General features: G+C 35.9%; 1 protein-coding gene and 1 non-coding gene across 7 annotated transcripts in view; both read right to left on the bottom strand.

The window, feature by feature from the left end:
- The window catches only part of FCHSD2 (FCH and double SH3 domains 2), a 333,702-nt gene that overhangs the window by 55,750 nt on the left and 264,226 nt on the right, over window positions 1-13,726 (bottom strand). For 5 of the 6 annotated variants that reach the window (XM_035703856.2, XM_049098913.1, XM_025459111.3 and 2 more), the window contains 2 exons: window positions 11,747-11,842; window positions 10,412-10,483 (listed from right to left, as the gene is read on the bottom strand). In XM_035703856.2, the coding sequence (XP_035559749.1) occupies window positions 10,412-10,483; window positions 11,747-11,842 (168 nt within the window). The remainder of the gene's footprint in view (window positions 1-10,411; window positions 10,484-11,746; window positions 11,843-13,726) is intronic. The other variant, XM_025459114.3, reaches the window with a different exon arrangement.
- On the bottom strand, window positions 6,635-6,740 carry LOC112668002 (U6 spliceosomal RNA). The gene has a single exon (XR_003141383.1). It is a non-coding gene; the product is annotated as a U6 spliceosomal RNA (small nuclear RNA).

Raw genomic sequence — 13,726 nt, 5'->3', positions numbered from 1 at the left:
CATTTTATTATTCTGATTCATTCTTTGGGGTATTAAGAATCTGGGAACCATCTTTATTATTACATTTTACTTTGTAAAAGGATCTAGGCATTTGAATTTTAATTCATTCTTAGAAGTCAGGATTAAAAACGTTAAACCCTGGATGCAGATTACAAATGCAATCTACATTAGCCAGAGAAATCTAATGTATAAATGGAATGCCAGAAATATGTATTCTGAGGAGCCCAGGCATAGGTTTTTAAGTCAGACAGACTTAGTTTTAATCCTATGTTCTTTATTAGCTTTATATGATCTTGGGCATGTTATTAATCGAAGTCTTAGTTACATCTGACAACTAGTGAAAATGCCTATCTCATAGGGGGTTATTAAAATAAAATGTGCTCATATAATAAGCATTCTTTTATAAACCTTATCCTATATAATTAAGTATCCAGTAACTGGTAATTGCTAATGCTAAACAGTTGAAAATTACTTGAAACAAAATCTTGTTATTAGTAAAAAATTCCAAATAATTCCTAGGGTCTTGCTAGCCCAAAGAATGAATCAGAAACAAGATTGAAGATATGCTAAAAGATCAAGGCAGATCTCAAACAGAATGCACTTATAGGGAATAGAATAGATGAGAAAGGAGACAATTGATGGAGAAATTTGATTTTTATCACTGAGCAACATTTTAGTAATAGGTAAATGGGTTTAAATGTGTATCAGGCTGCAGAGAGGCCACAGCCCTACTTGCCCACACATAATTTCTTTTTATTAAGTATTTCCTTGCTTAAGAGCTGGGCAAGGAAAGATAGGGCTTTTTTCCCTTTGTCTTCGGGGTTTTACTATTTTTCAGACAGGAGTGTCCAATGATCAGGACGGACAACAAATGCCACTGATTGGGAGATACGATTTTGTGATTCAAATTTAAGTTAATTTTTTTTCATGAATCCTAAATTCCTCAAGCCACGGAAAGGCATGTGGAAGCTACCTATAACTCAGGTCTAGACAAATGAGAATTTCATACAAGGCAAACACAGCCCAGATGTTAAAACAATATACAGAAAAATGTTCTAATGCTGCCTCTACCATCCAATATTGATATAAATCAGAATCTAGTGTAGATCAGATGGTGATGTTAGCAGTAGTTGATTCTACCAAAGGAACTGCTAGTGACTGCTTCTTTTTTAAAATGTTAGCTAATTTAATCTTTAGTTCACTCTTTAAACATTTTTCCTTTACCTCTTAAAAATGTATTTGGAAAAAAATGTATTTGGAACATAAAAAGAATAATTACATATTTAAGCTATTAAGCACAAAAATTTAAAGCACACTGTTATCTGCCTGAAGCAGAATATGAGAATTTTTAAATTACATATCAAAAAGCACTGTGGCCTAACTCTGAAAAAGTTCTTATTGTATTTCTTTTTAAGAGACATACATAATAACATCGCAATTTTCAGAGTAATAGTCACAAAAATAATTCAAATAAATTACAAACTGAAGAGAAATGCTATAAAAGAACTTTTCTATCAACTTTTTTTTTTTTTTTAAGATTTTACTTATTTATTCATGAGAGACACACAGAAAGTCAGAGACCTAGGCAGAGGGAGAAGAAGCAGGCTCGATGCATGGAGCCTGATGGAATCGCCAGGATCCTGCCCTGAGCCAAAGGCAGATGCTCAACCGCTGAGCTACCTAGGTGTCCCCTTCCTATCAAATTTATTTATTTATTTATTTATTTATTTATTTATTTATTTATTTATTTATTTATTTTATTTATTTATTCATGAGAGACACACAGAGAGGGAGAGGCAGAGACACAGGCAGAGAGAGAAGCAGGCTCCATGCAGGGAGCCTGATGTGGGACTCGATCTTGGGTCTCCAGGATCACACCCTGGGCTGAAGGCGGTGCTAAACCGCTGAGCCACCGGGGCTGTTCTCCTATCAACTTTTAAGTATAGGATAGGTAGTTTCTAATTTATTTGTCAGCTTGGGTATTCGATAAGTTAGGTCAACTAAATGTGATTCTTGAGATCTTTGGAAACATCTGATTTTAGAAATCATACAAGTTTTAGTAAAAAAACATTACAGAAGCAGATGGGTCTTTTCCTGGAAAATAATGTAAATCTAAACACAAACCTATGCTGTTCCCTCTGGGTAAAACAACTTCCTTATTGTTTTTTTTTTTTTTATTGTTCTTCAAATCTCAGTTCAAGCACTATGTGAAATCTTCCCTGATTTCGCAGACAGACTCAGGGGGCTTCTTCATTGACATATTTACATTGTATTAATTTATTCATTTGTTAGACATTTACTGAGCGACTACTTAGAGGCTAATATTGCATTATACTGTGACTGCTGGCATGGTTCCTGTTTATCTTTAGGCAATTTGAGGATGTGAACCCTCAATAAAGTTTGGTCAAGTAAAACCTAATACCCTCATTCTAAAGTGAGGAGTAGGCCACCAGATTATTGTAATGGCGCTTGCAGAGGTGACCAGAAATAAATATACTGCATTAGAATGTATTAGAATTAGTTTCTAACTGATAAAGGAAAGATTATTTTTATAGGGAAGAACAGAGTGAACAGAGGAGAAAGAGAATTAATTTATTGTGTCATGCATTTTAATACAGGTTCTTGAAGTGGACTTTAGGGTTGAGATCCCTCTCCTACTTCTACAATAAAAGGTTTCCTTTTTCTTGCTTAAATACCCCCACAAAACCCATTCAAAATGGATGTCTGAGGAAGGACTTTTTAAAAAAATCTCTAAATTAAGGGATTTTTATAATTTTATGAAATTTATTCTTTCCTTAAAAAGTAGTCACTGAAATCTGAAGTATGTTTATTCTTTAAATGTCATTCTGGCTAACATACTTCACCTACTTCATATCCTCTAGGCCTCAGCTTCTTCACGTGAAAACTAGGACATTTGAAGATGAGATGAAATATGATTCTTACTACTGCTGCAATTAATTTTAAGATAACAGACTGACTCATGCCTTATCTATAAGCAACAGGAACACTGTGTTTCTCTGGATAAGAGATCCAGAAACTGGGATGCCTGGGTGGCTCAGTGGTTGAGCATCTGCCTTTGGCTCAGGGCGTGATCCTAGAGTCCCAGGATCAAGTCCCACATCGATTTTCCTGCATGGAGCCTACTTCTCCCTCTGCCTATGTCTCTGCCTCTCTCTCTCTGTGTCTCTCATGAATAAATAAATAAAATCCAAAAAAAAAAAGGGCAGCCTGGGTGGCCCAGTGGTTTAGCGTGGGCTTCAGCCCAGGGCATGATCCTGGAGACCCAGGATCAAGTCTCACGTCAGGCTACCTGCATGGAGTCTGCTTCTCCCTCTGTCTGTGTCTCTGTCTCTCTGTGTGTATCTCTCATGAATAAATAAATAAAATCTTAAAAAAAAAATCCCCCCCCCCAAAAAAAAAAGAGATCCAGAATTTATGCTTTTCTACTGCTACTGCTCTGAGCTCCAATTTTTTCTTAGCATCATCTGAAATTCTACCCTAACCCAAGAGTAGAAGAGCCTCTATAAAAATAAAATAAATTCTTAAAACATAATTTTAATATGCTTGGAATTTTAAATTCATGACAGAAGACAATTCTAGGAAGTGCTGATAAAAACTACTTGATGGAAAAAAAAAACTACTTGATGGGTAAAGTAGGGTAGATGGGTGTCAAATTTCTGAGATGGTGAGGGACTGTAGATGTTGCAAATGTTAGATATCCTTGACATAATGAGAAAAAAATGTTTAAATTCAAGTCTGTAGAAATCCATTTACATAAAGTTGTATATCCACATTGACATAAATATGTTCCTGCAGGGAGAGATTTGGGAGGCTATTGATCAAAATATTATCAGTGATTACCTTTGTGTGTGTGCGTGCAGGTTTCTTTTTTTAAAGATTTATTTACTTATTTTAGAGACAGTGTGCATTGTGCATGCACATATGAGGGGAAGAGGGAGAGAATCTTCAAGTAGACTTCTGGCTGAATGCAGAGTCCAACACTGCTGGAACCCATGACCCATAAGATCATGATTTGAGCTGAAGCCAAGAATCTTAACTGACTGAGCTACCCAAGTACCCCTCAGTAGTTACATCTGAACAGTGATAGTTAAGGTGAAAACTTTCTACTTTATGCTTTTTTATAATTAGAAAACTATAGGGCAGCCCCGGTGGCGCAGCGGTTTAGCACAGCCTGCAGCCCAGGGTGTGATACTGGAGACCTTGGATCGAGTCCCATGTCGGGCTTCCTGCATGGGGCCTGCTTCTCCCTCTGCCTGTGTCTCTGTCTCTCTCTCTCTCTGAATGAATAAATAAAGAAATCTTAAAAAAAAAAAGAAAGAAAACTATAGAACTACGTTAATTTTTTTTAAAGGGTACCATTTGGGATCCCTGGGTGGCGAAGCGGTTTGGCACCTGCCTTTGGCCCAGGGCGCGATCCTGGAGACCTGGGATCGAATCCCACGTCAGGTTCCCGGTGCATGGAGCCTGCTTCTCCCTCTGCCTATGTCTCTGCCCCTCTCTCTCTCTGTGTGTGACTATCATAAATAAATTAATTAATTAAAAAAAAGGGTACCATTTGTTGCATATTTCAGCTCTGTACTAACTGCTTTACATACATTATTTAGTTCTCAAAATAATTCTAATAGAGATTCTCAATTTATAGGTATAGATTTCTAGACAGAAAGGAGGTATGTATTTCCTAAAGCCAGTAAGTGGTGAATTTAGAGCTTGCATTGAGGTGTCTTTGACTTTAGATTCCTTGCTATCTAAAAAAAAAAAAAAAAAAAAAAAAAAGATTCCTTGCTATCTTATGACCATACTATCTCATTAATTGTTCTATTTAGTTAATGCTAATATTGATAAAATTGATATAGGCAGTAATACTGAAAAAGACATTTTAAAATATAAATTTCCTTTGAATGAAACTTTGGCTAGGCATTTACTTAGAGGTAAGACATCTTTTGATTTTATTTTGTTTGTATTTATTTATTTATTTAAAGAGAATGTATGCTTTTTTTTTTAAGATTTTATTTATTTATTCATGAGGGCCACACACACACACACAGAGAGAGAGAGAGAGAGAGAGAATGGAGCAGAGACACAGGTAGAGGGAGAAGCAGGCTCCATGCAGGGAGCCCGACATGGGACTCGATCCCTGGTCTCTAGGATCAAGCCCTGGGCTGAAGGCGGAGGTAAATCGCTGAGCCACCCGGGCTGCCCCATTTTGTTTTTATTTTTATTTTTTATTTTTTAAGATTTATTTATTTACTTATTTATGATAGACATAGAGAAAGAGAGAGAGAGGCAGAGGCACAGGAGGAAGGAGAAGCAGGCTCCATGCCGGGAGCCCGACGTGGGACTCGATCCCGGGACTCCAGGATCACGTCCTGGGCCAAAGGTAGGCGCTAAACCGCTGAGCCACACAGGGATCCCCTCATTTTGTTTTTAAAAAACAAAAGCCAAACTGTTTCATATGAGTTTAAGAAGGCCATCAGAGCCCAGCAATGTTAAATTTTTAAAGTTCTCATTTTTTTACAGAATATATTTAAATATTAAATAGTCTTTTCAAACATAAGGTTACTAAATAACTTTAAAGAACTACACTACAGAAATTAATATTCCACTATTCTTGATATACTAGTCTTTAAGTCATCTTAACTATTTTATCCTTAGTTATCCTCTCAAGATATGATTTCAGTTCACTTTAAGATTAACATAAGGCCCCCCCCTCAAAAAAAAAAGATTAACACAAGGGCATAGAAGGTTCAGACAGGTATTTGAGCATGCCCAGAATGGCAAAGTGAGTAGAGATAGAAAAGTTGATTTCACACAAGAAACACTGTCATTATTTTTAAAGTCTGTTAACAAAATATAACCACTTGAAAGAGAGAAAAAGAGATGGTCATATATTATGCATGAAAACAGCAGAATACTAGCATTTCAACCCAATTTCAAAAAAAGAAAATATTGGGGTTGTCAAGTAAATGCCATATGCCAGGAACAATCTAGTTATTAACCCTCATTCAAGGGATTTGTACTACTTGTATTTTTCAGTTTATTGGTATATATTTATTGTGTTAAATATTTAATCTATTTTTATGAAACTTAATATACTGTTAACTATTTCAAGAAAGCTAATTTTTACTTATTATGAAAAAGGCCTCTTCAAGTAAAAAGCATCTGGATTTTTGTAGGTTATTAATTCCTAGTACTCATATTTATACTGGTTCACGATCCTATAATTTTGAAATTCATTGGCATTTTAGGGAAGTTTAGAGCCACAGCTCATTTGTGGCAAAATCTGACTTGAACCAAAGAGAGGCTATTTATAATTTTTATTTATTTCACTTAGTGTGACTATTCAAACCTTTTACTACAAAAATACTATGCTTGATCATGGGATCCTTTCCCATATCTGCTTAAGGTGTTATACAATATATGGTATATGGATCACCCTTCTAAAATCTGAAAAATTTTGACATTTTATTTTTAAGTAATCTCTACAACCAACGTGGGGCTCAAATGCACAACCTCAAGACCCAAAGTCCCATGCTCTATTGGTTGAGCCAGCCATGTGCCCCTAAAAATCCATGATATCTATGTTATCTTACTTATTTTAAAAATTTTATTTTTAAAAAATATGGAATACTTCACAAATCTGCATGATATCCTTACGCAGGGGCCATACTAAACTTCTCTTACTCTCCCAAGTTTAGTATATGTGCTGCTGAAATGAGCACTGAAAAAATTCTAATTTTTGAAACACATCTGACCCAAAGGTTTTTGATATGAGATTGTGGACCTCTAAGTCACATATTTTAAATATCTCACACAACTTGGAATGGAGTGAAGCAATGCTCTTTATTAATCATAACTTATTCTGACTATTCTTGGATAGTAGTACTTTTGGTTAGAAGAGATATAAGAACTCATAATTGGGTTGAGTGTGCATAGTCTCTCAGGGAAGCAAAATGGAGATATTAGAATACCAAAGGTAAATCTAAGAGAAAAACATGCCCTTCAGTAATGCCATGAAAACAAAACAAAAACATCACCAACAACCCTTGTGTCTTGACACTCTTTAGACATATCTAGAGGCATGACTGGCCATGACTGGTTGGAATAGCCACATGATAAATATACTTTTATTTTGGTAGCTCTCAGAGACTCTGCTTTAAGAGCTATAATCAGGGGCAGCCCAGGTGGCTCAGTGGTTTAGCACCGCCTTCAGCCCAGGGCCTGATCCTGGAGTCCCAGGATTGAGTCCCACACCGGGCTCCCTGCATGGAGCCTGCTTCTCCCTCTGCCTGTGTCTCTGCCTCTCTCTCTCTTTCTGTCTCTCTTTCTCTCTCTCTGTGTCTCTCATGAATAAATAAATAAAAACTTAAAAAGAAAAAGAGCTATAATCACAGGCTAGATAAAAAAGTGAACTTCCAGGCTCTTTTGTGTCAGTATATTACCAAGGCATCAATGGAAAGATCTGGATACCTGTAGGTAGTTAGAGAAGGCACTAAATCCAGAAAAGCACAAAGACTCATTATACAGATGGTAGATTTTCTAAAAAAAAAAAAAAAAAAAAAAAAAAAAAAAAAAAAAAACAAATAAGTCCTTTCTGAAAGACTGAAAAACTTAGGACAATGCCCTCTGAACACTTGACAGCCAGTACTGCTGTTTCTGGAGAGCAACACTCATATTTATAATCAGAGCCTTTAATTTTTGGATACTGTGGTCAGTATATGTGTAGGAGGATGCGACCTATTTACTCACAAGAGAATTTTCCACAAATTCTCTATCACACAGTATATGCCAATGCTATATACAATATAAGATTTCCATCAGGCTATATACAATATAAGATTTCCATCAGGGAACCCTGGGTGGCTTAGCAGTTTAGTGCCGCCTTCAGCCCAGGGCCTGATCCTGGAGACCTGGGATCATGTCCCATGTCTGGCTCCCTGCATGGAGCCTGCTTCTACCTCTGCCTGTGTCTCGATAAAGCTACTCACTATACAATGATAATTTTCAAGTAATTTCCCTGTATTTATACTGATTCCATGTAGTCACTTATAGACAAGGATAATTTTGGGTAAATAACTTTTTTCTCAGTTTTACTGAGAAATAATTGACATATATTATTATAAAAGTTTAAGGTGTACATTATGTTAGTTTGATTTACATATATTGTACATATTTTTAACAGATGTATAAAATGATCCAATTAAGTGAAAATTTAATGTGCAAAAGTTCCAAATTACAGCAAGTGTCCACTTAATATAGCTTTTAATCTTTACATGGAAGAATTACATACCACAACTAGTGGCTAAAATAATGGAAAAAGATCATATATCAGACATTTGTCAGCTATTTTTTAAAAGATTTATGAGAAAGAGAGAGAGAAAGCGAGCACGAGTGGGGGCAGTAGAGGAGAGGGAGAAGCAACCTACCTGCTGAGCATGGAGCCCAATTCTGGGCGATCCCAGGACCCTGAGATCATGATGTGAGCCAGGCAGACACTTAACCAACTGAGCCACCCAGGCACCCCTGTCAGCTAGTTTTTATATCTGCGATACTGTGATAAAAATGTCAGCTAATGATATCTGTGAAGATCTTATTATTTGCAGTTCAGGAAAAGTAAAGAGGAAAGGGTCTTCTCATCCCTACCAGAAAATTTGGGGAAAAAGTTTCCTTCAGTTTTTCCTGTCTTAATATATGGATGTGTGTGTTTCCCATATTATTCCCCATCCCAGGTTGAAATAGGATGGAAGGTCCTTTTCATAGGACCTGAAGGAAATGTCCTTAAGGGTACACATCACTAGTTTTGGTAATGGAAGGGACAAACACTGAGATGTATGCAAGGCAGAGGTGCTGAGGAAGAAAAGTATAAGAGGGATAAGAAGGGACACTGTTAGTATTGGCTGCTGTTTATTCTACACAGATTGCCTTTTAGGCTTATAAACTGCTAAGAAAGAGGTTGATGAGATCTATATTATGCAATAAAAAAGGAGAGCAGAAGTTTCAAGGGAGTTTGATATTTTGCTATTTCTAAAACAATTAGGGGCAAAAGCTAAAAAAATGAAATATGCTTGTCTTATGGAAAGACAGGGGAAAAAAGATAGTCAACATTTACTCTATATCTACTATGTGCCAGGTATTGAATCAAATGCTTAAGTATCTCATTTAATTTTCAAACCGATTAAGGTTTTCAACATTTATATATGAGAAAGCTGAATCAGTGAGGTTAAATATATATATATAAATATATAAATAAAATAAACACAGCTAGCAAATGGCACAGCCAGGATTTGCTCCAGAGCTCATGATTTCTCATTATATGACACCTGTATGAGTTTCTAACACAAGCATGACCCACCTGATAGCTGAATGACTCTCCAAAATTGAGATCCTAATATATGTACTTGTCAATTTTCCTAATCAAACATCCACTTTTTGGGGGGGGAGTAAGGGAAATTTTAGGGCACATCTCATCCTTTAGAATAATCTTACATTAAAACTTTCATTTTAGCAAAGAAAGGTGAACATTACTCTTTCTAGGAAGGATTCCTAACTTTCTAGTATCATCTGAAAAATAGTAATTGAGGATATAAAGTAAGGACAACCATAGAAATCAACAGCTCTATACGGAAGTAAAGACAAGGAAATCTTTCAGGGTTAACCATGAGACAACAACTAACTTCCATCAGACAAAACTTGCAACTGATCATTGTCATTTGTAATGATCTTATGGTAAACACTAAGATTCTCAATCTAATTCTATGGCTATGGGACACCCTAGGTGGCTCAGTGGTTGAGCATCCGCCTTTGGCTCAGGGCGTGATCCCTGGTCCGGGGATTGTGTCCCACACTGGGCTCCCTGTGAGGAGCCTGCTTCTTCCTCTATGTCTCTGCCTCTATGTGTCTCTCACGAATAAATAAATAAAACCTTTTTAAAAAAATAATTCTATGGCTGTAAAAAATAGAAATAATTGTGTCTTTATAAAACCATTTTGGCAGTTTCTTTCGGTATATCATCCTAAGGCATGAGTCCAAATAATTATATATTAAAATAAAATGACAAGAAATTTTGATCCATCTGCAAGTAAAGATAAGCCAAAAAACCAAAAAGGGTACAATCACTTCAAGCCTTGTAATATTGTTACTGAATGTTTTCATTTGGACATCTCTGACTTTTGCAGGAAAAATAAAAAAGTATCAATCTTTTCACTATAAGTAGGAAAGGAAATCCTTGATTTATATGAGAAAATGGAAAGCCCCAGTTTAAGCATCCAGTGGCTCCTTACACACACACACACACACACACACACTTTTAATCTCAATACCAGGTCCCACCCTTCATTAACATGCAAACCCACACATCCCATCTCCCCCACCCTTGACCCATACGCCCATATACCTCAGCTATGGTCATTCTCAGAGCACTGACAGGGGAGAGCTCAATATCCACCAGTTGGGCAGCTTTTAAACTCTGCCCAGTAAAGATTGCACAAGGACAGAAAATAGCATAGTTAGAATTTTAAGGCAAACAGGGACACACAGCTAAGAAACAGTGTCTAGAAACAAAGGAGGATTTAGGATTGTAGTTGGGCCTTAGACAAGTGAGATGAGAGTTTATCTACTCTTAGAATTCTGATTTTTCTGAGGAAAATGGGGAGAGATAAAATAATTTCGAATTAGTCACAATTTTAAATCAAGCTTAGCAAACCTGTCGGTATTCTGTATATTCTAATACCCTGCTTCATTCTTCTCCAATAAAGAAGTCAAATTATATAGGACAATATTGCTGAGTCATTAAGCAAAAGCAGACTGATTTTTAAAAAACAGCATTAATATAAAGGGCAAGGGTTATAATCTAGAGGTAAATGCTGATTTCCTACATAGCCACAAACAGGGCTCCTTAAAATGCAAGAAAAGTAATGAAGATATCTCCAGCAAAGGTTTCTACTAAACTGATACCATGAAACTCTGATTTCATAAATTACCCTGGTTCTGATTCTAGGTTTACCAAAAGACCTTATGAATATAATTTGACTTCTCTCTTTGGCTTGCCTATATTGAAAGAATGTGTTAGATATGCCAACATGTGCTTTCTCAACTTGAAGAAGTTGATTATCCTTTATTTAATGTATCAAATTAGCATACTGGTTCTATCTTCTTTAATTCAAATAGTGGCAAACAGTTTTCATAAACTCAAGGATAAAATACATGATTAATGTCTGTTTTTTAAAAATTGCCAATTTGGCATTTATATTAATGTTCTGACATTCTAAAATATCTGAAAGGAATTATAAAGGGCCTGTAATTTTTTATAAAGCCAACCAAAATACGTGCAGGCACATATTCACTGTTGTTTATTGATTCTATTCCGGTTAAAATTTAACCACTGGTTTCTTTGGAAGTGTGTACATGTGAAGAATTTCATGGATAGAAAGTATAATTCATATTTGGATTGAAAAAAATTTTTATTGAGTATTTCTTCTTCCTTCTGTTCATTTTGCAGGTTTTTAGTTACATGTCTTACAACTTAACCTCATTTAAGTTGCTAACACAAAGATACTGGGTTTTAGTAGCATTTTGGAAAGGAGAAATGTCCGTTTCTCGGTATACTCACAGTTTTGTTACAAAATTAAGGAGACACACTCAGTTTTTTCTGTCTAGTCCAAGGACAATAGTTATTTGAGCACAAACATAGCTTAAAAACAAATGGAATGAAAATCTGGAATTCCCTTACAGTATCACTGTCACAGGGCTGGAACTGGAAGGGCTGGGGTTTGTGAAATACAGCATTCTCTTGTAAAAACAGCTGAAGATTATAGTCCCGTACCACCTAAAGAGAAAATAAAGTATCTTTAAGACTTTAATAAGGTTATGATGTCCAGTAACCATGTTTTACAGTTTAATATTTATTCTTCTGCTTTCCAAAAATGAGAAATTATCCAACACTATATGATCAAAAGAAAATGGTAAGTACGCATTTTTTTTCATTTTAGATAACAGTTGTTACTTATGTGTCCTATTTTCTCAATAGTCTAAATATGGAAAGTACTAGTTTAGAAACTAGCCCAGATTTTGGGACTAGATAATATGTAATATTTTAAGATAGCAAAAAAAAAAAAAAAAAAAAGATAGCAATTACACAAAATGTTGCTCTTTTTAATGGGGGCAGTGGGATGAAAACAGGGAAGCACAGTAGTCTCTTAGGTCTCTCCCAGCAACAAAGTTTTGTAGACTTCTTAAAGTCTGCTATATTGAGATCGTCATCCACTAGGAAACTGCCAGAAGACCTCACCCATAGCACAAAATAGTATTAAATTTTTTGTAAAGTAAGCTTGAAGCCTAAAGTGGGGCTTGAATTCATGACCTCAAGATTAAGAGTTGCATGCTCTACCTGAACCTGCTAGACACCCTACAAAATAGTATTTTTATAGTACTTCTTGACACCTTTTCTAGGAGGTTACAGTCTTTTGTGATTTTTTTTTTTCATTTTAAGTAATCTCTACTTCATTTTAAGTAAATCTCTCTTCCTGCCAATGTGGGGCTGGAACAAACAACCCCAAGATCAAGTAGTTACATGCTTCTAGGACTAAGTCAGTCAGGTGCTCTTAGGAGGTTACATTCTAATTAGAAGATAAATTAAAAGGAATTCATATAGAAAGGGAACTCTGATACTCGGAATGTAGCAAAACAAACAGTACAGATAGACAGCCAACTGAAAAGACTTCACTGCACTATATACCCTGGGAAAGAGTGGGAATCAGCAACATTTGGTTTTGCAGAAACCCATTTTCCATTTTGTTACAGTGTTTACCCTTCATTTATGTTTCATTAGCACCTCTGCCAGAGAATGGGCGGAAGAAGAAAAAAAGTTTAAAGAAGCTCTGTAGGAATACCTTAGTAGTCTGGGGAAAATGGTTTACCAAAGAGACATAGAGAGTAGGGGTTATATTTCACATTTTATTTACCAGCACAAACCCAATTCCCTATTGCTCATTCAACAACCATTTATTGAGAGAGCTTACCAAGACCAATGTTAAATGTAGAGGTGAGGGCAACATATAGATGAACAAAGATGAATAAACAAGGCTAGCATCTTCAAGGAATTTATAATCTAGAAAGTGGGAGAACGAGACAGTACACAATTAAATACACTGTGGATGTATGTAGAAGGTACTAGGAGAACATAAAAGAGGGTGATATTTAATCCAGACTGATGGGGTGAAATGGGGTGAGGAGAACTTAGGAGAATTTTGTCAGGCAAGGCTGGCTGAATAAACATACTCTCAAAGGGAAATGTGTTTTTTTCTTTTCCTGGATTCCAGTTTTAAGCTGTGAAAGCTCTTGACACAGCCCTGAGAGCCTCACTAATCACCATGAAGAAAAAGCTAAGAGGATTACTCTTCTAGTTACAACCTTTTTAGATTTCAACTTTATTAAAACATATATAAGAATAGAGACAACAGTATAACATATCCCGATATACTCATTACTCAACTTCCAAAAATGTCCCCTTGTGTCCAGTCTCGTTTCATCAATAAACCAATCTACCTCTTCCACCCTCAACTATACTGAAGCAAGTCCCGGACATATCAATTCATCCATAAATACTTCAGTTTTATACCTAAAAGTCAAGGGCTCTTTTAAAAAAAAACCTGTCCATGTTAAAATTTACAATACATGCTTATAAAACAATAAGAGATCAAATTTCCCTGAC

This window comes from Canis lupus, chromosome 21 (assembly GCF_003254725.2).
Source record: "Canis lupus dingo isolate Sandy chromosome 21, ASM325472v2, whole genome shotgun sequence".
NCBI classification, from domain to species: domain Eukaryota; kingdom Metazoa; phylum Chordata; class Mammalia; order Carnivora; family Canidae; genus Canis; species Canis lupus.
The sequence above is the reverse complement of the archived record's forward strand: the minus strand, read 5'-3'. Positions and strand labels throughout refer to the sequence as shown.